At 43.0% G+C, this 25,350-nt stretch overlaps 1 protein-coding gene across 2 annotated transcripts in view; it reads right to left on the bottom strand.

The window, feature by feature from the left end:
* Positions 1-25,350, bottom strand: part of SFMBT1 (Scm like with four mbt domains 1) — an 83,868-nt gene that overhangs the window by 21,619 nt on the left and 36,899 nt on the right. For both annotated transcript variants that reach the window (XM_061458332.1, XM_061458331.1), the window contains exons 2-7: positions 14,917-15,073; positions 8,569-8,663; positions 3,285-3,525; positions 2,745-2,833; positions 1,612-1,858; positions 873-970 (exon numbers count right to left, since the gene is read on the bottom strand). In XM_061458332.1, the coding sequence (XP_061314316.1) occupies positions 873-970; positions 1,612-1,858; positions 2,745-2,833; positions 3,285-3,525; positions 8,569-8,663; positions 14,917-14,944 (798 nt within the window). In that variant the 5' untranslated portion in view covers positions 14,945-15,073. The remainder of the gene's footprint in view (positions 1-872; positions 971-1,611; positions 1,859-2,744; positions 2,834-3,284; positions 3,526-8,568; positions 8,664-14,916; positions 15,074-25,350) is intronic.

Genomic DNA, 25,350 nt, shown 5'->3' with positions numbered 1-25,350 from the left:
TTAAAGGAAATTGAGTCCCCAAGATTTCCTCCTCTGCCACTCTCCACCCACAAGCAAGGTTTCACAATACAGGGTGGTTTGGTAAGTCAGTGATTTTTTTTCCACCCCTGACCTCTAGCACTCATCATGAGCTAAAGGAGAACTAGAAAAGTCTTCATTTTCAGCCTAACAAAACCTGCAAAATAACTCCTGCTCCACAATTATGCATATCCTGTTCATAACATAGAGCAACACATTCAACCCAACACATTCAAGAGCAACAGCAGCTCCTCTTCTATTCTGCTTAGGAGTCCAAACAAAGCTGAGAAAAATTAAATAAGAACTTGAAGGACTAAATTTACATTCCTACTTCTCAAAACATGTCAGTACTTGTATATATATATTTTTAACCCATGTATGTTTAAATTCAGACTCAGTAGCATTTGCTAACATTCAGGATGTAACAGGACTCTTAAACACCACGTGTTAAGATGCTACATGTTAAACTTTTAAATGTACTCACGCATCTAGAGAGACTGCAGTAACCCTGCCCTCCTCTAGGACACTAATCTGCAAGACCAGCTGGTGAACAACCAGAGGTGCCATTCTAAAGGATCAGAGCCAGGGATTTTGCCCAGCCCACGACTAATGTTTCACATACTTGTGAAGGGTGCATTGTCTAACTTAACAAGAATTGTATAATAATTGCATATTTTTTTTTATTATTCTTATTTTTTTAAGCTAGAGGAGAAAAAAAATTAAAAACCCCAAAGCCAACAAACCAAAACAGTGAAAGAACTCTGAGTAACAGGGACTGACTTCCCCAAATCATTTATTTGACATACAGCATTCACAGCATCCACAACATGAAACTACATATACTGTGCCTCTACCTTAAAGAGATCTGTAGGAACTGATGACTCCTCTTCCTCCTCTTTCACCTTCTTCAGGATCTCTTGCCAATCTGCTTCACTCTTCAAAGACCTAATGGCTTGAGTAAAAAGAAAGGAAAACAATGAATGAAATCATCTTTCCTCTTTCCCTTTAAAACAGATAGCGATAAAGCTAATGGTTTGATTTGTGCTCCTCCAACTGCTATACTCATCTTTTCAGAATCTGTGCAAATACCTTCCTTCTTGAAAACGTAAGTGTTCTTTGACATTTGGATGTGTTACAAAAGGGACTGAAGTCAAGCAACACTGTATCACCCGTATGCTGCCTGGTTTAGCTCTTCTGAGAAGAATGAGATCACATCAACACCGAGAAAAAACTTCTGGAGAAATGGATGACCAGCAAACAAATCCCACCTGGACAACACTAACTTGCTTTATGCTTAAACAAGCAGAGTGCAAGACATGCTCCCCGAGTCTGTCCCAGCTGCATAAGATATGTTTCTAACATCTGTAGTTGCAGACCATACACCACTCTGATACAAGAGGAACTACATGGACCAGTGCCTTCATGCACAAAGGATCCCTGTGAGTGTATCAAAGCTTTTACACAGACATAAAAACTAAACAAGTCCAGTAGCTAACCAGCATTTTTAAAAGACATCATTCACTTAAGTAGTGCTGTGGAATCAGTATTCTCTGGCCTCCAATCCCCATACAAAAGATATATCTTTTGAAGTACCTAAAGGTGGCTGCAGGCTATATCCATGTTGAGCTGCCCACCCCACTTGATGAAGGAAAGGGTCCAAGTAGAACAGCCACTGGTCAAATTTGTCAGACTCCTCCAGCCCTTCATATCGCAGTTTAAGTCTCCCACCAACATTTTCTACCACGTTGACTATCCAGGCTTCCAGGGAATCCCGGACATTTTGCAGTTCTAGTCGGGAGCCTGGTGCAATGAGATCCAATGGGTTTTTCCCTCTGTGAAGCTACAGAAAGAACACGTTATTACGTACCACAGAACAAAACAAATCCCGTACTTCCACTTCTTTATACACGTTCTTTTTGCATAAATAAATTATGAATACAGAAGTGAAGAAATCCAGGTCCCTTATTAACACAAGCCTACAGAAATGACAATGTTTAGAGTCACTGGTGCTTGCATCAGAGCTTCTGCACTACCTGTAGATACAGCCACACATTTCACTTAAGTCTTCCTCATCATTTCCAGAAGCGTTATTATTTATATATTCAAGGTTTGAAGGAAACATGAATAATCTCTAAAACCGAGTCATCGGGCATACAAAGATGACTAGACAGAAAACATACAAAGATAAAATCAGTTGTAAAGAACACATGAAAGATCTGTACTTTACGAACAGACACTGATATGAGGTGCAAGTATTGTTTTAAATGCAGAGGAGGGGATAAAAAGTTGGTTCTTTACTAACAAAGATGCACGATTAAAGTGAAACAAAAACCTGCCATTAGTTTAAAAAAAAAAGAGAAACTGAAAGGAAACAACTGAAAACAGGGACAACATGAAAGCTGGATAAATAAAGGATTATTTCCTTAGAGCTGTATGAAGGAGGAACAGAACAGGAGGAGAACAGAAGCCTAAGAGAGTTTGAGAAAGCTCCTTCTTTTGATAGGATTAATGTACAGCCCAAACCTGCACTGACAGATATGTTTCAGGACACACCGTCAAGATTAAATAGTATGAAGAAGAAACACTAGAGTGGACCTTTAAGGTCAGCAGCATACTATAATGCTCCCTAAACTTGAATTGAACTGACAATCTGAATAGGGGTTCCCTTAATTACAAAGGGGAAAAATCAAGACAAAACCCATGATGCAGCACATTGCATCACTTACCCCCTCCAGCAGGTTAGCAGGAGCACTGCATGCTCCTCTCAGCACCCGCTGAAGGAATTCGTCCTGGTCAGGTATCTTATCCTTGATACCTAAGTGAAAAGCGAGGAAAAAAAGACAGTGATTCCTCCTGCCACTTAAAGATTATGCAGACAAGGCTTCACCATACTCCTGAACTGCCTCATTCACAAGAATCTGCAATGTGCTTACTAGTAACACGTTAAAAGAAGAAACAAAACAACAACAAAATCTTCATAGGAAATGACAAAGCAGTAGAATTTGGTGGGCGATGATTAAGACAACCACAAGCCTCTGTAAAAGTTAAGTCCAGTTCTGAAATTAAGCCAACTCCTCTCTCGAGAAAGAGCAATCTCCTAATGTAAAGTCATGAGATTTCAGAAAAATACGGCAGACAAGCTCAGCCTGTCCCCACACCAACTCCACCTGTGCAGAACAGCGATTATGAAGACTACCTGCCAGGCTCACAAAACACAAACGGATGCTTTTGTGTGTACTCCCCACTTCTGCACCCAGAGACAATACCTTCAGGCACTTTGAGAACCTTCTTGTTCTGCTCACACCAGCCGATGGGGTGTAAATCGGCTGTCATGATATCACACCAGAAGTCAGCCTTGCGGTCTTCCCCGTAACCATCGTAGCGCAACAGGAGCAGCTGCCCGCAGGTAGTAATGATGGTGGCTACCCAGTAGGTGTTTTGGTCAGACTTGACAGCAACTTCTAGCTTCATACCAGGGGCAAAACCATTCTGCAAACTTGTATCCACCTGAAGAGGAAGAACATGATCACATTTAAGCACCTCCCAGAAAGTTTGTAGAACAACAGGAGGAACAACTTGGATGGGTTTATTAGCAAAAAACCTCAAGCCAAATGCCACAGAATAGTCAGGGTTGGAAAGGACCTTAAGATCATCCAGTTCCAACCCCCCTGCCATGGGCAGGGACACCTCACACTAAACCATGCCACCCAAGGTTCTGTCCAACCTGGCCTTGAACATCACCAGGGATGGAGCATTCCCAGCTTCCCTGGGCAACCCACTCTAGTGCCTCATCACACCTACAGTAAAGAACTTCCTCCCTATATCCAATCTAAACCTCCCCTGTTTAAGTTTTAACCCATTACCTCTTGTCCTATCACTACTATCACTAGTCCATCCCCAGCATCCCTATAGCCCCCCTTCAGATACTGGAAGGCTATTAAGAGGTCTCCATGCATCCAGTCTCTTCAGAGAAACAACTTCATCTCTGTATGGGACTCGCATTGGAATGCACACAGAATTATCATTAATGAAATCTCCTTTGCATTTCAGAGTATCTTTTCAACCTTCAGTCAATACCTTGCAATTCATCTCCCTGCCCTGGACAATACCTCACCCACCACTGAAAGGCTCCTCAACTCACAGCTGGGCAAACCTAAAGGTCAAACTCCGCAGCACAACTTTGACTTTTTGTGTTAAACTACATCTGTCACTTTGAACAATGAGCCTGTTTAATGTACATTCGTGAGCTTTAGATAATGGTATCACTGTCTTCTGCCATGCTCATTTAAGAAGCCACAAAGATGCACAAATTGCAGAATATTTAATGGCTCTATCCAAGAACCTAAATGATTCTTTATGTAGCATTGGTACATTAACTGCATGGAACATAAACAGTATGTGTTCTTCAGTGAACTTCATGCTTTGACAACAACAAAGCACCAAACACTCCATGTGCTCTGTGTGTATGTACGTCTGTGTTGTGTGCAGGTGAGGAAACTGACTGCATAGTACTCAGACTCTGAAATACAAACTTCAAAGGAGAAGGCAAAACATTAAGTTCCTCATATCCATAACTTCTCCTAGTTTAAGTACTCCTGAAAGCAGAAGGACCCTGTTCTGCTCTCACCATAGTATGTTTCTTATCTATGCTTAATTCTATGGCCTCAGTCTTAATTAAAAATCTAACGTGTCAATCCCCTGTTCTCAGCTGAATGTAACTGGTGCTTTTCTTTCTTAAGTGGTCCCAAGTTAAATTTCCTCTTTGAATCAACTGCAAGAAAGTCTTTCAGCACCATGCAGATGCAGGAGATATTTTCTGGGTTATTTATTACCAGTTCTGCACTGACAGTTCAGTAACTGCCATGGCTATTATAGTCTCATCAGCCAGCACATACTGGTTTGCTAAAAATAAAACTAGAACCACATCAGAAAGAAAAGCATAAGCATCTGTTAACTGTTCACATCCTTTAGGGTAACACTCTTCGCTTCGTAAAACCGCTTCTTAAAAACAAAATCAGAGGATCCAGTACCTGCAGGTGTTTTGAAGTGGCATTACAGAGATCATCTCTTCAAAAAGGTAAGTTGTCTTGCTGAGGAGATATTCCTAAAGACTTCTGATTCCTGAGAGAAAAGCCATGAGCTTGGCACAAAGCCCGTGGAACTGGGCAATCTGTGCAGCTCTATACCTGAACTGTCAGCACAGCCTCCTGACTGAGAGAGCTGCATTCAGCCAAATCAACAGCCACAAACAGAGCTTTCCCTGAAGTCAGGTGCATTTTCCTAACGCTGTCATTTGTGTTCCTCGGTGGGTAAAGCAGAGACCAAGAAGTTAGCACCCTCTTCTGGCAGCTGGGCAAGACGACACCACTGCGCGGCTTAAAGCCCAAAACCTTGTTTCTTGAGGCTGGCTCAGGGAGCAGACTGGCTGGCAGGGGATACTGAGTATTTTCTTCGGAGCAGTGTGTCAGAGAGCAGCAGGTTCCTGCTGCACACAGGGCAAACCGAGATGGAGCAGTCAGGGACCACCCTACCCAGGCAGCTCCAAGCCCAGCACCTTCTTCCCATCGAGTAAGAGCCCCCCACTGACCACGTACAGGTCAGACCTGGCATCTGACCCAGCTCAGGAGGGGAGAATGAGAAAGAATGGGCAAGAAGTGTTAAAAGCATGCAAGTCACAGCAAATATGTGTGTTCAGATGATGCTGAACACTAACTTATTTTTAATACATGTTTACACACATATATAAGCAGGAGAAAGGAACTAAAAATGAGCATTCACCAGCTCCAGTGTATTTAGACTTGGGGGAGGGGATGAGAATGCTGGCTCCAGCACAGCTCCAGGGTTTTGGTAAGCTCTCTTTTCTGCTCAGCTGTAAGCAAACCACTCATTTTGATCTAAATGTGGCTTAACCTTTAAAATGCAGACAAACTGAACACTAGGACATGCTTAATTTGAGCAAGGATCTTACATTTTCCAATGCCTCTTGCTTATACTAAGCGCAAACCTGTCAGAATGAATATAGGCACACAAATATGAAAGTCCTCTCCCCCAGCAGCAAGTCTGATTCTTTGCTAACAAAGGCTGTGTAATCACAGATTGCATTTTTTTTTTAACCTGATTTTGTCCTCTCCTACAGTGTGGCTCAGTTATTTCTCACCCACCACTCCTAAGGGGAGGCTGGTCACAGTCTCGCTCCTCCAGTATTAAGAAACTCAAACAAAAGCCTTAAGCTTCTGTCTAAAATTTATTTACACATGTTCATTTATTCTTGTGCCAGTATTATTCTCCAGCTTAGTTTTTACACTCTTTTTCTGAGAGTGCAAAAGTAGTTCCCTCATAGTTCTTCTGACTGTAGCCAGCACAACACCGATTCCAGCTGGAGGGACCAGAAGTCACTAGCAACATCAGCATCTGTATGCTCTTCACTGAAAATCCCTCACCTGGTGTATCCTGGAATCACACATTCTTTCAGGGCTTTGTCACATAGTCAGACTGTCACTATCCACTGGGAGGCAGTGAGGTTTCTCCTTCTCTACCTTTTCCAACCCATTACCTTGTAACAGACAGCAGAAATCCCGAGCTTGAGAACTTGCACTGCTGCATGCCTATTCACAGCAAGATTCAGGTGATGTGAGGCTGCTCTAAATATGCTCCTCTCTCTGCTTGTCAATTCAGTGTCAGCATTAACTTCCCAAAATTTTATGCCAAGCTCATTACAAAGGACATGAAAATTGGCTTCCAGACAACTTCTAAGCGAAATCTGCTAGCAAATGCCTGACTGTTCCCCTTCTGAACATGTAGGCATCTATCTTTCTCCTCATCCCTGAAGCCCTGGGTGGTGTTCCTGGCACCCCGACTGCCTAGGCCAGCTCCCCATGGCCAGCCAAGCTCCCGAAAGTACAGTTCCCCCAGCACACTGCCCATGAGAGGACATCCAACACACCACTAAAGGACCGGGCAACACGGGTAGGCTTTGCCCACACCCGCTCACGGAAGCCTTTTCCACTTGCACCAGCACAACTGCACTGTGCTCTGCATATGTAGGGAATAACAACATAAAAAACATGGATTTTTTTTTAACTAACTGTATTTTTACTGACCATGGCCACAGCAATCAGACCTCTCGTCTGACACAGTTGAGATGGCAAAGAATGCAGGCCAGGGGGGGCAAAATTCAAGTGTGTCTCCTGCTGATGAGAACATACAGCTGGCAATGTAAATTCAGTTGGCCAACACTGTAAAGCTGGCATTACAATTTGCTTGTATAATGTCTGAGCTATGCTATTTTCTTTTAACAGAGATCAAGTAAGGTAAACCACAGCAGAAGAACAGACAGGCTACTCCCTGCACTACTGCAAAATGCCATACTGCTTCCTCCATGTGGGCTGCATGGACACAACCACCTGAGTAAGCTTGCTCTTGCTGGAGACTCAGTACACTAAGGAAAAGCAAAGCAAGAACAGGTCTCTCCCTTTCAGAAATGAGATACCTCAATGTTTGTTTTGAAGAAAAAGTTTACAGTTACATCCCGGTGTGTGGAAGAGCCTCTGCAAAGCTACATTTACTGTGCAACTTCACTAGTAACACAACTGCCATAGTTTGACAGATTTTGTGATGTGTTACACTTCTGCATCATGATCCTCCATGAACAGACATCAAGTATTTTTCCTTCTAATTTAAGTCTCCTGTACTGTAAGTGGTGATAATGGACCCAAAAGCCTGGAGTGCTTTCCAAGCAATGGGCGACACACCAGTCACTACCTTCACTGCCATAGTAAAAGACCCACAGCCAGTTGAAAGACTATTAAACAATAACTGTAATGAAGAGTTGAATAAGCATACAGGCTGGCAGTCTGAAAGGTGTTTCAGTTGTTGGAAGAGATCCAAGAGGTTTGGAAAGCAGCTCTCTACAGTTCACCTTCACTGATGACCCAGTACAAGAAGGCAGACTTCACATTCTGATCTCACCCCATGGGACAGTGCACTCCAGGATTTTACCAACAAACATCTGATTAAAGATATCCAAGGGTAAAGACAAGGGCTGATCATGAATTCATCCCATCCATTAAGCCTGTGATTGACAATTATCCTAATCAGCTTTCCAACTACTACAGTCAAGTGTTTGGCAGAGCTATTATTTTCTCCTTGGCCTCCTTATGAGCCACCACTAAAACCTTCTTCGAGAGCACATGTGAATTCTGCTGCTCAAAAACTATGCCACCAGCTTTCTAAAGCTAGCTCCTCCATCGCAGTCGTCCAGCAGCAACCACCAAAAGAAGGCAGAGACTGGCCAGTTTATGCCTCATGACAAAAATCAAGCTTATCTTCTGGCGCAGAAGAGACCAGGAGCCCCTTAACTTTCAGCACTTGTGGATGGGATTACCCTGTGCTACATACAGAGAAAAAAATGAGAAACAACTGTAAAAGGTGAAATTCCTCATTTCTCTTTATTCTATTGGAACGCATTCAAAGAAACCCTAAACATGCAGCGTACCAAAAAACCCCACCGACACAAGAGATGGTAAGTAAACAAATACTCCCTTTACTTACATGTTTAAAAGATCCATGGGGGGCTGCAATTGCTCCTGTGTCTTCTAGATACTCATCCCAATTGAATTCCATTTCTTCCACACTGGAACCAGCATCTGGAAGAGAAGCCACAGCCCTCCTTATTTAGCAACCTGCTGGCTTAAGTTTTAGGCTACTAGGAGCTACCGCAAAATCTCCTTCACTTCCAAATGACTGAGCACACAAGTGTGCAGTGAACTTCAGTTACACATTCCAACACACAGACAACTCTTCAGCCTTTCTTTGCATGCAAAGGGCACTTTAAGTTGGACCCGATTCGAAAAATAGTGAGTGCCTGAGGATTTTTGGCTAAGCACAGATCCCTTTAAATTTGTGAGAGGAGAACACAGAGAGCAGAGCTCTGTGTATGAACAATACAAGACACTCAAAACTCCGGGGCACACTGGACTGTCAGTGTATTAAATTAGAAACCACTCAGGAAACAGCAATACCAGTAATAAGAAGATTGAACAAAAAAAGACTAAAAATAGATTTGAAATATGACCCTCCTTTTTTAAGTTCGATAGTATTTATTTAGACGTTATAAAACACCAAAAGCATCGAGAATGATTCAGGATAGTTCTGAAGAAAGCAGCTCAAGACACAACTGAAGCCAAGAACACTTAAGCAACTCACAAGGTGTAACAGCTTCTGTAGACCAAGGGAAATCTCATTTCTGGATGCATTTAAAGCAAAAATGTGCTAAAACCACTCAAGTCACAGTTCAAACCTCACTCAGGCTGTTAGGGAAGCAAGCAGCTGTAGTGAGCCGCACTACAAATTACTCACTTTTCCTATTATTATTACTATCAAGCCAGTCCCCCAGCATAGGTCTTCCCTACTGTTCTTGGCTCACTTCCCTGCTCCCTTCCCACTCCTGTTTACTCTGACCTGTAATCCACTCTGCTGAAAAGACACCCCAACCAGCACAGCTGGATTTCAGGTCCCCTATTTAGTTCAGCACACAGCACACTGTATTCTTCCTGCAGGCACAGTGTGGGTTCCAACTCATGTGAGTCGCATTTTTAACCTCAACACACAGGTCCACGTTCAGCAGCAAAATGGGATGGCAGTGACATGACACTTTTCTTTAAGTAAACCTTCTCTTTGACCGTTTTAGACCAATTCTACCATCTGCACGATAGCTGTCTTCATGGAAGCACACGAGAGATTTCCATCTCTCAGTACCAGGAAACTTGATACCTCGTTTATATCTGAAAACAGAAATCTCTGTGTATCACAAGCATGGGGAGAGCTCAGCAAAGGTTAAAGGATACCAACACTTCCAACACACTCAGCCTTTCTTAGGACAGGTTGTAACTGTTCTTTCAAGGAGTTGTAGTTTGAACAGGAAACATCATATGTCCAAAGAAAGAGAATGAAGTACTATTACGTGCCCTTATCAAACCCATGGACATGCTGACAACCTGCTAAGTATGCTCCACACAGCCCCTACTCCTCGAATAGAGAGGGGCAAATATTTGCCCAAAAGTCTGAGCTACATTACATCATCTGAAAAACCTACAAGTCTTGAGTGTAAAGTAGGCTCTTTTTATCTCCAAGCTGATCGTTAAGCTCATCTCTGACTTTCCATGGTAATGCTATGAATTATCATTTCCCCAAAATTTAGAAATGTATGTTCAGTTAGCTTTTGTTTGCTGATGACAGTATCTGTTTTAAAGGAAGCTCTTATCTCTCCCAAACCCAATCTCATTTTGCTGTTTTTAACAACCACAGTTGGTTAGACTGGCCTTTCATCAGGCTCAGAGCTCACAAAATTCAGACCTCGAATAACACCATCGCTTTTAGGGGATAATTTTTACCCTACTGAAGGAATAACCTGGAAAAGGACAGAAATACACAATTTAAAAAACCCTAAAAACCTGTGAGAGAGTAGAGCTGTTAAAGCACAGACCATAGCTGTCTGCAAATCAGGGTGGAGCTCATCAAAGCTTTGGCTGCAAGTCATTCTACAAAAAATAACATTGCAAATGTTGTTAGAACAGATTAAGTTTTCTTAACTCATTAAACCCGCATTTTACTTTAATATCACCACAAAATGCTTAAGTTTACTGCTCCAGAACCAAAGTGGGATGAAGCATCAGCTGGAACACATCATCTATGGTCAGTCAAAACCAAGAGTGACCTTTGTCTGGCTTTTCTCCCACCTAGAGAAAGGCAGCTCACTCTGTCCCACCAAACAGCACCCAGCTGCTCAACAGCAGCAACAACCCCACTTCTGTCCAACTCCAGAAAGCACTTTGTATGTGAAAAACACTGCTTGCAATGTCCAATGCGCTCCTGCTTGAAAAGAAACACAGAGCAACGGGACTGCTCTGGGCTTTTTAACAGGTTTGGAAGCCAAGTGGTGCGCACAGGGAATACAACAAGGACCTTGAGACTTTCCAGAGGTGCTCTTTACCAAGCCGCAGGCAGCACCAAGTCTTCAATAAGGCGTTACCATCCCATAACTGTAAAGGGCAGTTAAGCTCCTTAAATGAAGCCACAGGTCACTTAACACACTGAAAGGGTCAATTAGTAACTTACGCTGCCACTTAATTGCCACAAGGAACTCCAGAGAAAGCCAGTTTGCATGCTGCTCTAGCTGCCCTTCGCTTCTATGTTTAAAACCAGTTCCCATCTGGAACAGAGCTACCAAAGGTCCTTTGTCACTCCACTCATCCATGGTCTCTGCCGCTTCCTTCCAGGTCTGCACTGCAGTGAGAAGGGCTCAGATTGCTTTGTGCTGTACAGTGCCCAAATCTCACCAGTACACCCAGAGCTCCCTTGTGACTCATTTGTCTTAGGCAAAACTACTATTATTTTTAATCTTCCTGCTTTATTTTAGGGATTTTCATTGAGTGAGAGGGGCTTTTTCAAAAACTTTTGTAAAGAGCACCCAGACCTTCTGCTGTGGCATTCATCTGTAAGAGCTCATCCCAGCTCACGCTTACACTTTACTAAGGTTTTACAATCAAACCAGACCCAGGTGATAATCCTCGCAGTTCCACCACTGAGCACGCTGAGCTGGGGAGTTCAGGTGGATTCCATCCTTTAGGAGGCCGACACAACTGAGGGCTGTGCTTCACTGTATCACACAACAAATCTGTGCTGCGTCTCTTACACAGCCCTGCCACAGCAGCAGTGGTTTAGTGCACTTACCAAATCACTGTGGAACACGAAAAGCCTACTGAGTAAAGCTTCAAGCAAAAATGCTGTATGAGGCTTCAGGATGAGCGCAGTAAATCAGTGTTTTAACTGTGGCATGCAGTAGGACTGCATAACCCATGAGAAGACTCAGAAATCAAGAGTCTGCTTTTTGACATCTGAATGCAGAAACACCCTCAGATTGTAGTGAAGGAGGTGCACGTTAGCTAGAAATCTTTGGGAGTCAGAATGCAGTTGCTCTTCTGGTTTTATTGGCAGGACAGCTGCACCAGGGCAGGCCCTGTTTAAACCAAGCCTTTGCTGTAGTCTGTTGGTATTTTTCTCCAAGCTCCCATTGCACAGCCCCATCCTTGCAGGTTAGCGGATCCAGGATATGCAGAGGACTGGTTTTAATGAAGCTGCATTCCTGAGGGGCCATATGTCTGTACTAAATGTCCTGATCAGTCTCACTTCAAACTACTCAATAAAACCTCAGATATTTACACGAGATTCTCATTACTGTGAGAAAACTTGCAAATTAATATCACAGATGACAACAAGCAAAACCACATTTAATTCATTTAATCCTAAACCACAAGTCATTAATCTAATGCTGCACAGGTGTACCTATATGTATGTACTCTCTTGCTCCCCACATACTTAATTGCTACAAGTCCTAAGTGAATCCAGCTTTCTACTAGAGAGAGACATATTTTTCCATATTAGACAGGGTGACTGAGCCCCACATTAGCTCAGTCATCACACATTAGCCAAAGCACAACTTTGGCAAAGGTGGGCAAAGAAACCAGATGCAATTCCCATGTCTGTGGCCTCACCATACAATTAGTTTTTCTCAGTAAAACTTTCAAATCAAGCTAACATGCTAACATCCACTGTGGAGGAGAGAAAATTGCCTGTAAGAATATCAGAAGTTTCCCAAGTAGGTAAATTGTTTCCCGTTTATCACTATTTCTACTAGCATTATTGTGAACACTAACTCTTCCTTTCTGAATTTTACCATTAATTATGTCCTGTTGTTCTCTGATACATACAGGAAGAGAAAGAATACTGAACTGTACCGTTTGACATGGGAAGGCAGTGAAGTATTAAGTACATCAGCCCTTAAAAATACCTGCAATGGGAGCAGTCTGTTCTGATCTTTGGATTCAAGTTAAATCCTCACTGCAAATAATTTTCATGCATCTTTAATGTGATTTAGTTGAACTGTCATATTGGACATTTAAGTACATCATATTGAAGTCTGCAAGGTCTTCAATTAAGGCTAACCCAAAGGTTTCTCACCCTGAAACTTAAGATATATTTCAATCTGATTTTAATAATAGTTAATCTTTTCCATCTATACCAGCTGCAAGGCCATGAATAAATAAAGACAGGTTGGAATTTCAGCAGCTGAGAAAGACTGTGACAAGAATGAAAGTTGTCTTTTTCTCTTGTAGTGCTGGAGAGCATGACAAGAACAACCCACAGCACTGTCTGGGGTCTTGTTGGCTGAGAGCCTGTACGTAAAAACCAGAAAGGCAGAGGGGAATCTCCAAAAACTGCTAAAAACCATCAAGTGGAAAAATTACACCAGTCAAAGAATATGAAGGGAATGTTCCAGTAGTGGTTGGGACTAGTCTAACAGAAAGCACTTCAGGAAACAATATTAAGAAGGCACAATACAAAACCGGTGTGCTTGTGGGTAGCATTTGCTTTGAACTCAGTAAGTAAAGTTCTTTTCAATTATTGTTCGCTTTTCAGAGCCACCTGTCCTCAAACCAGGCACAAAAAGGATGCTCAGGAAAACAACTGTTGAGTAATTTTGAGACAGTATCAAACCCTGCCTAGCTGTTCCAAGAGCACAGAGAGGACTCTGTGGCCTCTCATACTTTTTGAGGAAGATGGAAAAATGCCAGTAAAGGTTTCGGTACAGAGGGATGTGCTATCAGCCTGTGCACAGACCATTGCTAACCACATATACACCTCCCAGCTATTCTTCTCAGCTGCTCAAAACTTTTTCTTACACTACATGACAGAAGTTAGCAGTTTCCACTAGCAGAGGAAACAGTATCTGCATGTGCTTGGAGGCATTCTGCATACCTATGCATGCTGCTTTTTTCTTGCTTATTTGAGAATATAATGTTGATAACAACTTCATTGGTTAATAATTAAAATGCATATTTCAGCATCATAAAGCAGATAACAGCATTCTGCTAAAAGCACTATAGATTAAAATCACATTTAATATTTCTTCAGTAACACTGATAGCAATGAGACTTCCATAAAGTAAAGGTACAAAACCTACCAACAGCGAATTGTCCTATGAGAAGAGCTGCTTGTTGGACAGGTACCAAAGGAAAGTAGTACTCAGATGAAATCTAATCCAACTGTGTACACTGGTCAAATTAAAATTTACTTTATATTTACTGTACTGACACCATTAGTAGAGAGCTCCTCAAGGAAAAGGCACAAACCATGGCAGGCAAGTCAGAATAATGGATGGTCCCTACCCCCGTAAGAGTGCACAATCCCAGAACTTCTTCCCAGAGAGCTGTTTGCATCCCCAGCTATCCTGTACCAATGCTTTTCCTGGCCTGGTGTTTCAAGGTGAACTAAAGCCTGAGCTAATTCATCATAATATACCCCTCTGCAGCAGGTTAGGAGTTGATATCCCAAGCCTATCAAAGTAGGCACACCAAGACACAGGAGCTAACAAGGTAAACAACTTCAGTTACCTGACTTTTTAAATTAGCAGCACAACTATGTCAAAATATTAAGAACAAGATGAACACAAGGACAGAACAAGATAATAATAGATGTTTTTACAGATAAATGCCTTAAAATAATAGTGGTAAAGCCACTGAGCTTTTCATAAACCCATCTCATAGAGGTACCACGAAGAAGAAAGACAAAACTCCTTAAAAACACAATTACTAAGGTGGCTCAGATTTTGTTGTGCTTTAAGTCAATGATACACCCTGCTTTTGAAACAGAGCAATAACAAACATAAGCCCTGTAACCAGAATCTAACTCACAGTCTTTGAAATGCGAGTTTCTCTCTGTATCTAGTACACAGCATCACACACATCCAACTATGAAACATGCACTGTGCTCATCTTTGCTTCATCTTGCCTGCCAAGCTTTTTGAGACGCATTAGTCTGGGAGCTGAGCCAGACCAATACCTGCATCATGCTGCTGTTCTCCATTCATCTCCACAGCAGCCCAGTAGTTATTTCAAGCAGCCAGAAGCAGGGGAATCCAAGGCTGTCACAGTTTGGTGGTCATGAGTTGCCTCCTGCCTTCAATTCTACTGGCAGCCAGGACATTCAAGAAGGGATCCTGAAAAGACCAGAAAGAAATAACTGATGAGAAAATGTTTATCAGATTTTAAGTACTTTTAAGATACACTGAAAACATTACTCCAGCAGTAAGACAAAAAAACCCTTAAAGCAAACAAGGGCCTCTCACTGTGTTAATGTATGTTTAGTTATTCCACACCCCTCAACTGCAATTTCCTAAATCAGTCAATTATAAAGCTGACCTTCAACATCTCTTCAGCCCCCCACAAATCCATCCCTCTCAAAAGCTCCTTCAACCCTTCACAACGCTAAAGAAGCAGAGAACTAACCAAGTCATGGCTTAGGAACAAGCCAAAAAAGAATTCAGCTCCTTTGTCACCTGGACCAATGAAAACAGCTAAAGTCAAGAAAGACAAACTGATACCGGTAAAGAGTGAGCACAATGAAGCTTACAAAAAGTCTGCTCAGGCTTTAGCCATTTACTTTCCACAAGCCTTCAGGCAATTTGCAGCTCTGGTCTTGACCAGGTACAAGACAAGTTTACATATACATATACATTTTAAACTTACTAGATTCTTAACAGTTCAACCAAGGAGCCAGTGCGTCATCACTTTAATAGGACTTGAACACACCAGTGTCTGCTGTGACACAGTAGCTCATTTAGTATCAAAATGTTGCCTCTTACGTAAGTGGAAAAACCAATTAATACTCTGTACACCAAGACACACTCAAGGTATGTACTTTATTTAATTTCACATTTTACCAGTCTTAAAATTTTCTTTGGCTTTTATGGCAGTTCATTTTGCTGTGTATCAGCTGGTAAAACATACTCTAAAATAATCAATACAGGTATATAGTCACCTGTCACTCTGTATACTTACAAGATATCTGTACTGACTTCACCCATGCCAATGGGTCCTGTACAACAGCAAAAGACTGCTCCTAAGTACATTACATTAAAATGATGATCCTTGTTAAAAACAAGCAAGTGATAGAACAATGGCCTACCCATAACACACAGTTCTTCCACTCCCCAAATTTCTTAAGCATCCCCTTCACTGCCAAGGACACAGCCCTTCTCTACTCTCCTAATACTCATCTCTGCCAATAGAGCCTTGAACCGCTCTGGAGACAGCGCAAGGAAATTCTGCACTCTGTTTTGACAAACCCACCCTACAAATACAGAGGTTGTACAAATGGAGGCGGCTGAACCATTCAAAATCTTCCTCTGCTACCCCCAACCAGAACCTTTTGCCATGCAGAACAGCTGAGAGTTCAGTGTAAAAAACATACCCTGAAAGTGGCTCTCACACCTTTTACTGCACACATGCATGTGCACACACAGTGTTCTACAGCTGTGCAAGCTGACAGTATTCCTGCCCCCATGTGTATTAGGGGAAGATCACCTGTGGTTTTTTAACCTACCAGGTTAAAAATCAGGTTTTAAAACACGCAGGCTGCACTTCTCACCTAAACACACTTTGAATCACTATGGCTTAAAAAAGGGAAGCCCTACACATTTGAAAAGTTTTAAGGGTTTTTTGAGTTTCATATACCTCTAATGTCTTATCTCCATAATCTATGGAGACTGCCCCATAAGCCTTAGAGAGGTTTTGTTCAATTTTTAAGGTTAAAGATTCCAATCTATTTTAAGTGTTTTTTTTTCTCTAATGCAGCATGGACATAACTAAAAAATGCAAATTGCCTACCAGATGGCAACACAAAGATCTTAGTTCAAAATGAGTATCACAAATGAGAGATCTTCCAGTACAGTACTGCTTCTGAAGGTGCAACCATGATTTATTTCACTTCTGAAGTTTAACTGAACTGGACACACAGTAACCACAAATGACTAAGACACTGTCCAGCCCTTCTCTGAAAGAGCATCTTCCACCCCATCACAACTGCAAGCAGACCATAAGCAGCTTTATACAGGCTACAGTTACATCTGTATTGTCATTCAAATAAGCAGTTTGTGAACTCCAGCTGGTCTGAAAAATTCTAACTAATGTTATTTTCCTTTGAAATCTGTCGATTTGTTAAAAATTGAAGTATTTTGTAGAAGTTCTATCACAGGGATGCAGAAGCTTAGGTGGGAAAACAACTGCTTCTGCCAGCTTGCCTGCCCAGCTCCTCAGCAGTCCCTCAGAGCAGGCAGCTCCTGTGATCCCAGGCACCAGGACTGGGTGGTTGCCTGTGGCTGGGACTGCAAAGGGCAGCATCACTGTCCCAGCCGATAGCAGCATCTCTAGGCTCCCATGGTCCCCATGCAAAGCAAGTTAATCAAGACATGCCTCCACCATTTAAGACATAGAGAACTTGGAAAAAAAATCCCCAACCTATCCCAAAGTTCCATAATTCAATTCTGTGGAGGATTTCCATGGCTTAATTGTAAAATGCTGTGTAGCAGGCTGCAAATGTCCTGAGCACGTCTGTGGAACATCCAGGCTTGCTGGTTGGCAACAGCACACAAGTCAAACCAAACTCTGAGTTACACTTCAACTGAAAGTGAAGAGCCAGAGCTGTGCTGTAGACTGGTACAGTCCTTGGCATGAATTTTAAGGGAACTGCAGTGCAAAGCACTGAAAAGGCTGGCTGAAGCCTCTGTACACAACACCAATAGCTTCATTCACACACAAATAAAACAACAAACTTGAGTAGAATTAAAGAAATACCCACCAGCTGTGCTCAGTGGTGCGGGAAGTTCTCAAGTACAATCAAAACCACAGCCAACTTCAAAAGCTTTTATTACATGGGAGAATAACAATTTTTAAGAGTAGGAAGAGGTACCATTAAGAGCTCCTATTGAATGGTAGCTTAATGCTGTAAGAATCTACTGTGTAGAAGACACTAGCGTGCTTTTATCATTATAGCTCTAGGAACACAGGAGGAGTTCTGCTATACTGCTTCTGCCAGCTTCTGCTATACTGCTTCTAACCTGCTCCTCTCCAGCTCAGAAAGGCCTTGCTTGGCATATACCTGCAGGGTGACAAGTTAACTCCCAACTCAGCTCTGGCTCTGTGAGAAAGTCACTAGGAAATTAAGTCCAGGTACCAATCTCCAGCAACCTTCAGTGGTTCCTTAGGTGTTTCTCCTGTACGACGGACAAAGCAGTGCAGGATTCCTTCTGGAAACTCCTGAAGTCTTCCCTCCTGTAGAGAGACTGACTGCTTGAGCTTCCATTTATTCTACCCTCGATGAAGTCGTGATGCATGATGATATCAACAGCAATCAATTAACCAGCAAAACACTTTTTAATCATTAATCAAAATATTTCCTGCTTTTGGCCTATCGTAAGTCTATCAGCTGTCACACTACTAAACCAACACAAAGGCAATGCTGTGAAAACGCCGAGCAAAGCATGTAGTCCAACAAATCTGGGGCTATGCCACCCGTTTCCAACAGTGTAGCCCTGGCAGAGTATCCTCAGAATTTAATTGCAATTAAGGTATTTTCAGTTTACGGGACCCAGCTCTTAATTAACTTTTACAACTAAACGAGGTGATGTAAAACTGACTTCAAGGGTTTGGGGCTTTTTTCAACATGGAAATAGTTAAGACCAATCCCTCCCCCACCCCCCAAGAAAACCCAACCCCCAAACCCCCAAATCAACACAAAACCCACCCAAACCCAAACCCCGAGGAGGCTGTTTGCTTAACAGATGCCAAATACTGGCAGCTCCTGTTGAAGTTGATTGATATTCTGCCCAAGTCAAGTTGGGTTCCATAAGCAGCTCTGGTGGTTTACGTACACAAAATTGAGAGCACTTGTAATTAGCACCCGCCATGGCTGATGCTTACAGTCTGGCACCCCAAAGATTATCTTCTGATAAATCTCGAGAGGAGGGGAGCACAAGTGCTGCTGGAACAGAGCTGATTTGGAAATACTTTGGACTCTTCAGTCTCACTTCTGCATTTCAAACCTCCTTTCAGCACATGAAATATTCAGATGTTAGCAACTGGAAGCAGTATTAAAAACAGTTACAGTTCATTAAAGCCAGATGGCTCACTTGAATATGAAAAGAAATCAAACATAAATTGGATGTTGAATTAAAGTAAATCAGCTGGTGTCTGTGGCTTAATATTATTTTACAACAAAGGCACATGAGACAGTGGGGACAGGAGACACCCCTGCAGACTGGGGAAGAAGCTACAGAAAGGATTAGGTTTCTGTGAACTCTTTGATGCAAACGCATCCAGTAAAATGTATTTTAAAACCCTGTGTCTACCATATAGAGCTTTCCCTACACTGGCAGGCAGAGAGCCTATTGCAGAGGTCTGTCAGAGCAGGGAAAGGGTTTTTTGGCACCTGAAACCTACAACTCTGCTACTGAATACCGAGATAACAAGGGAAGATAAAGGTCCTTTTTGTTATTGTTGGACCATACCCTGAAGGTGGGAAGAGTGGGGGTGTATGTCCTCTTGGTCCCTATGCCCATTCATATATGCTTGTTACTTCAAGGAAATACTAATTATGTGATCCCTATGAGGGGAGATGACACATGGACTTCATCTAAAGACTTCACAACTCCAGCTTATGCGATCATAAACAATGTACTGCTCAGCACATCTCTAATTAGGTCCAGTGTTAACAGCAGAGGTTCTTGGTGGTGTTTCAGAAAGAGAAGCTATGCAGGACAAAAACACCTCCCTGCCACAAACCTGAGTCTGAAAAACACTCACAAAGAACAGCGTAAAGTACAAACCAGGTACAGTTGAGCACCCAGCGGCAACCCTTCCCCAGTGTCCATATAAACAGGAAACAACCTGTGCCTTCTCGTCCACTTTAACTCTGTGGCCCTTGCAGTGAATGCTCCCAATTCATCTTGCACCTCTGGAACACAGGGCACAGGCCCTCCCGAGCCTTATTCCTGACACTGCTGCGCTATTTTCGCTGTTACAACCTGCAGCCAGTCCCAGATGCTCACTTGCCCTCTGCTTTCATGATTACTGAAAGAAATATGCAACTCCCACAGTCTGCAAAAGACAACTTCAAGGTTTTTTCTAACCTTTCTCCTAATCTAATGCCACTAGTGTCACTTCTGAATATAGCACCAGCTACCCCTTTAGATACCAGAACACGAGAGTGGAGAAGGGGGGGATGTTTGAATCAAGATCTGTATGAGACTTGTAGGCCACACACCTTATCAGCATATAAATAGATCTAAACCAATTGGGCGAGGTCCTTCACCCTAGGAGATAAACCAGAAAACACCAGGACTCTGGAAAACACATTTGCACCCTCTCCAAGGACCAAGAGTTTCTACCCGGCCTGACTGAGCCTTTGCCAACCCATCACTGATAGAAGAAAGTAAAGAACTGGACAGGACCAGCAAGGATAACAACTTAAGTAGAAGTATTTTAAATTCCAGTATAATTCAATAAAAACAAAAGAAACAAAATCTATTCTTTTTTTTTTTTTGTGAGAAAAGCACAAAGAGGACACCACATAATAAACTACTGAGGTAGGAACCAACCAATTTAGGTCCGCTTACAATGTGTAGTACTTGATTCCTCATAAACGTCTTTATGACATCCATTACTGGCATGTATAGTGGTGAGTTTTGTGACAGAGTAGTCCGGAGTACCTTTATTTAATATTTTCAGCACAAAAACGTAAAGATACCTAGAGTAAGCAAATTTCTCCGTCAGAACCAAAATCAACAGTACTGGAGGAAATTAACTTTCAAACTATTCAGTGCAAGTTTCATTCACTCTTTGGTAGCAATGCACTGGCAGCACAGCAACACCCAAAGCTGCCACCCCCGTGTTAGGGTCAGTCCACTTCCTTAAAACAGCTATATCCTTTTGGGGGAAAATGTCTGAGACTGGCTAGGCACGGCTGCCGGCTCAGTGGAAGGATACAGCTGATTACCTGCCACAGCAAATCAGCAAGCATCTCCATCAGAGCCTGGATGGCATGGCAGATATTTGCCTCCTTTGAAAAACCCCTCACTCTTGAAATCAGGGCTGAGAGAGACAAAAGCAAACAAATATTCAGAAGCGCATTCAGTGTAAGAAATCTTTAATATCTGGGATGGGAAGGAACTGTTTAAAATTCACAGATCGGCAAATGTCTGCATGAGCACTTCTGCTTCACTCGGATAAGCAACTCACCAAAGCCCCACAAAGCCGCAGCCGCAGGAGCACGCAGGCTGCAGTCTGCAAGCTTCCCCCCCTGCTCGAGGATTTTTAACTCCATTCACACCGCATGAGCTCAAGGCAGGCACAAAACCAGCCTCTGCCTAACCTGCCAACCTCTCACTTCTCGTACACTGTGATTCAACAACCACACCAGCACTTCTCTGAGGGCCCATTAACCGTTCCTCCCTACCCACAGTACCAGGAGGACAGTACACAGCTGTCAGACAGGATATTCACGTTCTTTTCTTGGGAAGCAAAGTATCACAGTACCTCATTCAACGCCCTTCCCTCTCGCCCCATCTCCCTGTCATTCCCCTTGCTGGAGCCCTCACAGAAATCCTACTTCTCCAAGGGTCTCCAGAGTCCCATACTTTATGCAAGCTCATAGTTCTCTAAGCCTTTTAGAGACAAAATAGGGTTTAAGACTTTCTGTGCAATTTTGATTTCTCTTATTTAGTCACTAACACTTTGAAGCCTGGATAATACTTAAGATACTTTCTAACTTTCAGTCGTATAAATACAATAGGTATTTCACAAGCATGTGCCTTCCAAGAACCTGAGCCTCCACAAACAAAAAGCAAAGTGGAAGACTTCTCACAATCCCCAATTTATGCTGGAATTCCGATTTTTCAAACCATTTTAATTGCTGTTCTGTGATGAGCAAATATCAGTTTCAGTGGCTTCTGCAGGGAAACTCAGAGTCTGTGGCTCAGCACTGTGAGCGCACTCCAAATCCTTCCAAGACAGCCCTGAACGGCCCAGAAAGCAGACTACAGAGAGGCAAAATAAAGTCCGACGCTTCTATAACAAAGTAATAAAAATACTCCTGCTTTCATTAAGGTCACTGCTGCCACGGGAATTATCCCATCCAATATGGACAACAGAAACCTCTGCCTGACCTGCAGCTCTTGAAAGCATTTTTACACCCGTGTATGGAACAGCGGGTCTGTAAACAGGAGCTTATTTGTTTGCTTCTGTAAGGATTTATCCGAGATCACTGAATTGCCATTTACTGTAGGTGTGATCACCACCATTTTCTTTAGGCCTTCTTGGTAGCCAAGTTGTTTGTTCCAAAATAAAGCAGAACCTTCCTATATTATTCCTATATCCAAAAAAAATTAAGAACAGGGACAGCTACGTTCCTGTACTTTTGCACTTGCTGCGCCAACTGTAACCAAACCTGGTCTGTGTTTCCCACCTTCCAGTCACCCCTCTCACCCGTCTCTGACACTCAAGTTGTACAACAGTGTTCCTCTAACAGGCCACAGGCACCCTCCTGGTGACCAGCCCCTCCTCAGCAGCTCGGGCTGCAGACTTTGCTTCGCATGGTTTTGCTCTGTCGCAACCGCAGCAGTAACCAAGAAGCAAGATACCTTCATGAGAAATCGTTCCTTCATCCAAAGCAGTCAACGTTTCTGACGTTTCAGCCCCTCGAGTCTCTCTCCCCCACGTCTCCACTCTTGTCAACTTATTTGGGCTTTGTCCTTGCAAGGAAAAAGCTGTGTTCATCTTAACATTCAAGTCGGCTCCTTGCGAAGGAAGTTCTTCTGGAGACACAGCACAGAATTCCTGCCATCCCTTTCATCTTTTTGCCTGCCAAGAGCACGCCTGAGTGCTCTTATCAGAACAGCTTCTGTATGGCCTCTGAGAAGAAACTGCACAGAACACGGAGATTATGTATGTGTATAAATGCAAACAGGAACTACTATCACCAGATTTAGATTATTTATTAAAACTTATTACATTTCTCTATCACACCTGCACTGCAATCTCTGCTTACAGACCGGCACTCAGAGCAGTTCCACCCTTCCAAAGAATCACAGAACCAACCAGGTTGGAAAAGCCCTTTAATACCATCAAGTCCAACCTTTACCCCAGCATTGCCAAGGCCATCACTAACCCAGTCTCACTGAGGGCCTCAGCTACACGGTTTCTGAACACTTGCAGGGACAGTGACTCCACCGCTGCTCTGGGCAGCCTGTTCCAATGTCTGAGCACCCTCTTGGTGAAGAAATGTTTCCTAATATCCAGTCTAAATCTCCCCTGGAACAGCCTGAAACCATTACCTCCTGTCCTATCCCTTGTTCCTTGGGAGCAGAGCCCAGCCCCTCCTGGCTCCATCCTCCAGTCAGGCAGTGATAAAGTCCCCCCTGAGCCTTCTCTTCTCCAGACTAAACCCCTGCAGGTCCTTCAGCCATTCCCCATCACACTTGTGCTCCAGACCCTTCACCAGCTCCCCTGCCCTTCTCTGGACCCGCTTCAGTACTTCAGTGACTCTCTTGTAGTGAGAGGCCCAAAACTGAACACAGGATTTGAGGTGCAGCCTCACCAGTGCCCAGCACAGGGGGCCAATCACTGCCCTACTCCTGCTGGCTATGCTATTGCTGATACATCCTGGAAGGCCAGGATGCTGTTGGCCTTCGTGGCTACCTGGGCACAAATTTGCTCATGTTCAGTGGCCGTCAATCAGCCCCCCCAGGGCCTTTTCCATTTCCCTGCTACTTCTATTAAATCTCCTCTAGCAAAGACAGCTACAAGTTGTTCATCCCTCCCACTGCAACAGCAACATTAAGATTCCTCTAGAGAGCGGCACTTAAAGAACACACCTTATATTCTTACATTTCCAAAGAAATTCTCAGAAAACATAAAAGGGGCAAAGGATCTGCTGTGGAGAATCCAGGATGTAACCACCAATAGCAACCCAGACTTACAGTAAGCAGCACGCCTTCCAAACAGCAGCAACTACAGGCACCTCTGCAGGAGGTTAGCCAGCCCACACTACTGCAGACCACTGCAAGAACAGACACATTTTAATTTACTCCAAGGGTTTATTAAAAAAATAAAGCCTCTGTGTACAACAGCTTCCTGGGGTTTACCCACCACCCACAAAGCAAGCTGGAAGAACACCAACACACACTGCTCTGCTCACACTGAACCAGCAAACCCCCAAGTTACTTGCAGGATCCCATCATCTCCTGCCCAGCACACAGCCGTGCTGACATAGCTCACTTCACTATCAAGCTTATGGCAGAGCCTTCATGTCAGGTTAAATTGAGCAACGTGCTGGCATTGCACAGACAAAACCTCGCAGCAGACTGGAAGGTTACAGCCTGGCAAGCCTTCCTGCCTTGGAAACGTGGAAATGTTCTCTGTGAATGTGCATTTTTATTGGCATTAAGGTATCTACCAGAGAAAAGGAGAAACCGCTTTGCAACAAAATGGGACCAATGCTTGTACCTTTACCTCAGCCTTTTACTAGAGCTACTTGTACATCATAGAAAACCCAACAAGCAGTAATCTGTTTAACCAAATTTTGCTGATACAATATGTGGCACTTACCTTTTTCATTTAGATTATGCCAATTTATGCCCGTTTTCCTAGCCAAACCCATGCCTGAAATCCAGTCACTTCCAGGATTTGACTTACCATCTGGATATGCCTGACTATGCATGTAACACACCAGAACTGGGAAGCCTGGTTAATAAATGTTGAAAACACTGAGGTCCAGCTCAACAAATGATGAGATCTGCCTTTACAACCTGTGCTGAGCTATGCAGCTGGTAAAGCAATTTCCATGGGACTATGCGCTAAGTCCAGGTGAGAATGTAAAAGTCTCAGCTCTGTTCCCAGCTAATTCAGATGCCACCAGACAGCCAGAGAATTCACTTGACAGGGGAAACAACACACAACAGGATGTCCCAAAAAGTTCCTTTCTATTTATAACTGGTTGCAAATAGAAGCTATTAAGAATTTCTTAGTTTCAGTCTTCAACATTGAAGACAGTGAGTCTTTTGGTCATTTGGGTTTGGTTTTGTTTTTTTAAATGCAAAATGTCCAGCATTTTTCTGCTTTCTTCATCTACTTTTTACACATAGAGACTACAAGATTATTGGGGGTTGAACAGGATACTCTGCTTTCACTGCTGATTTTTTTATTATGTGTCCTGTAGCACAAATACAACCGCCAGTTAAAAGCTGGGTACGAAGATGAAGGAAGAAAGTGATGTTCCTGCTGTTCCCAAGTCCCAGACAACAGCTTGGCAACTTCTTATCTTCTTATCCTCTGTGTGAAGACAGGCAACGCGGCCAAGTAAACATTCTGCCAATAACATGTAGTGTAATTCATGGTGAGATAATAATAGAGCACTCAAATGGAAAGAGACTCCTACCTCTAC

The sequence above is a fragment of the Pezoporus flaviventris genome, unplaced genomic scaffold (genome assembly GCF_033815535.1).
Source record: "Pezoporus flaviventris isolate CSIRO_AGI_PZ_B2104156 unplaced genomic scaffold, CSIRO_AGI_Pfla_v1 ptg000026l, whole genome shotgun sequence".
NCBI lineage: Eukaryota > Metazoa > Chordata > Aves > Psittaciformes > Psittacidae > Pezoporus > Pezoporus flaviventris.
Note: the sequence above shows the minus strand (reverse complement) of the source record. Positions and strands in the feature narration are given on the sequence as shown.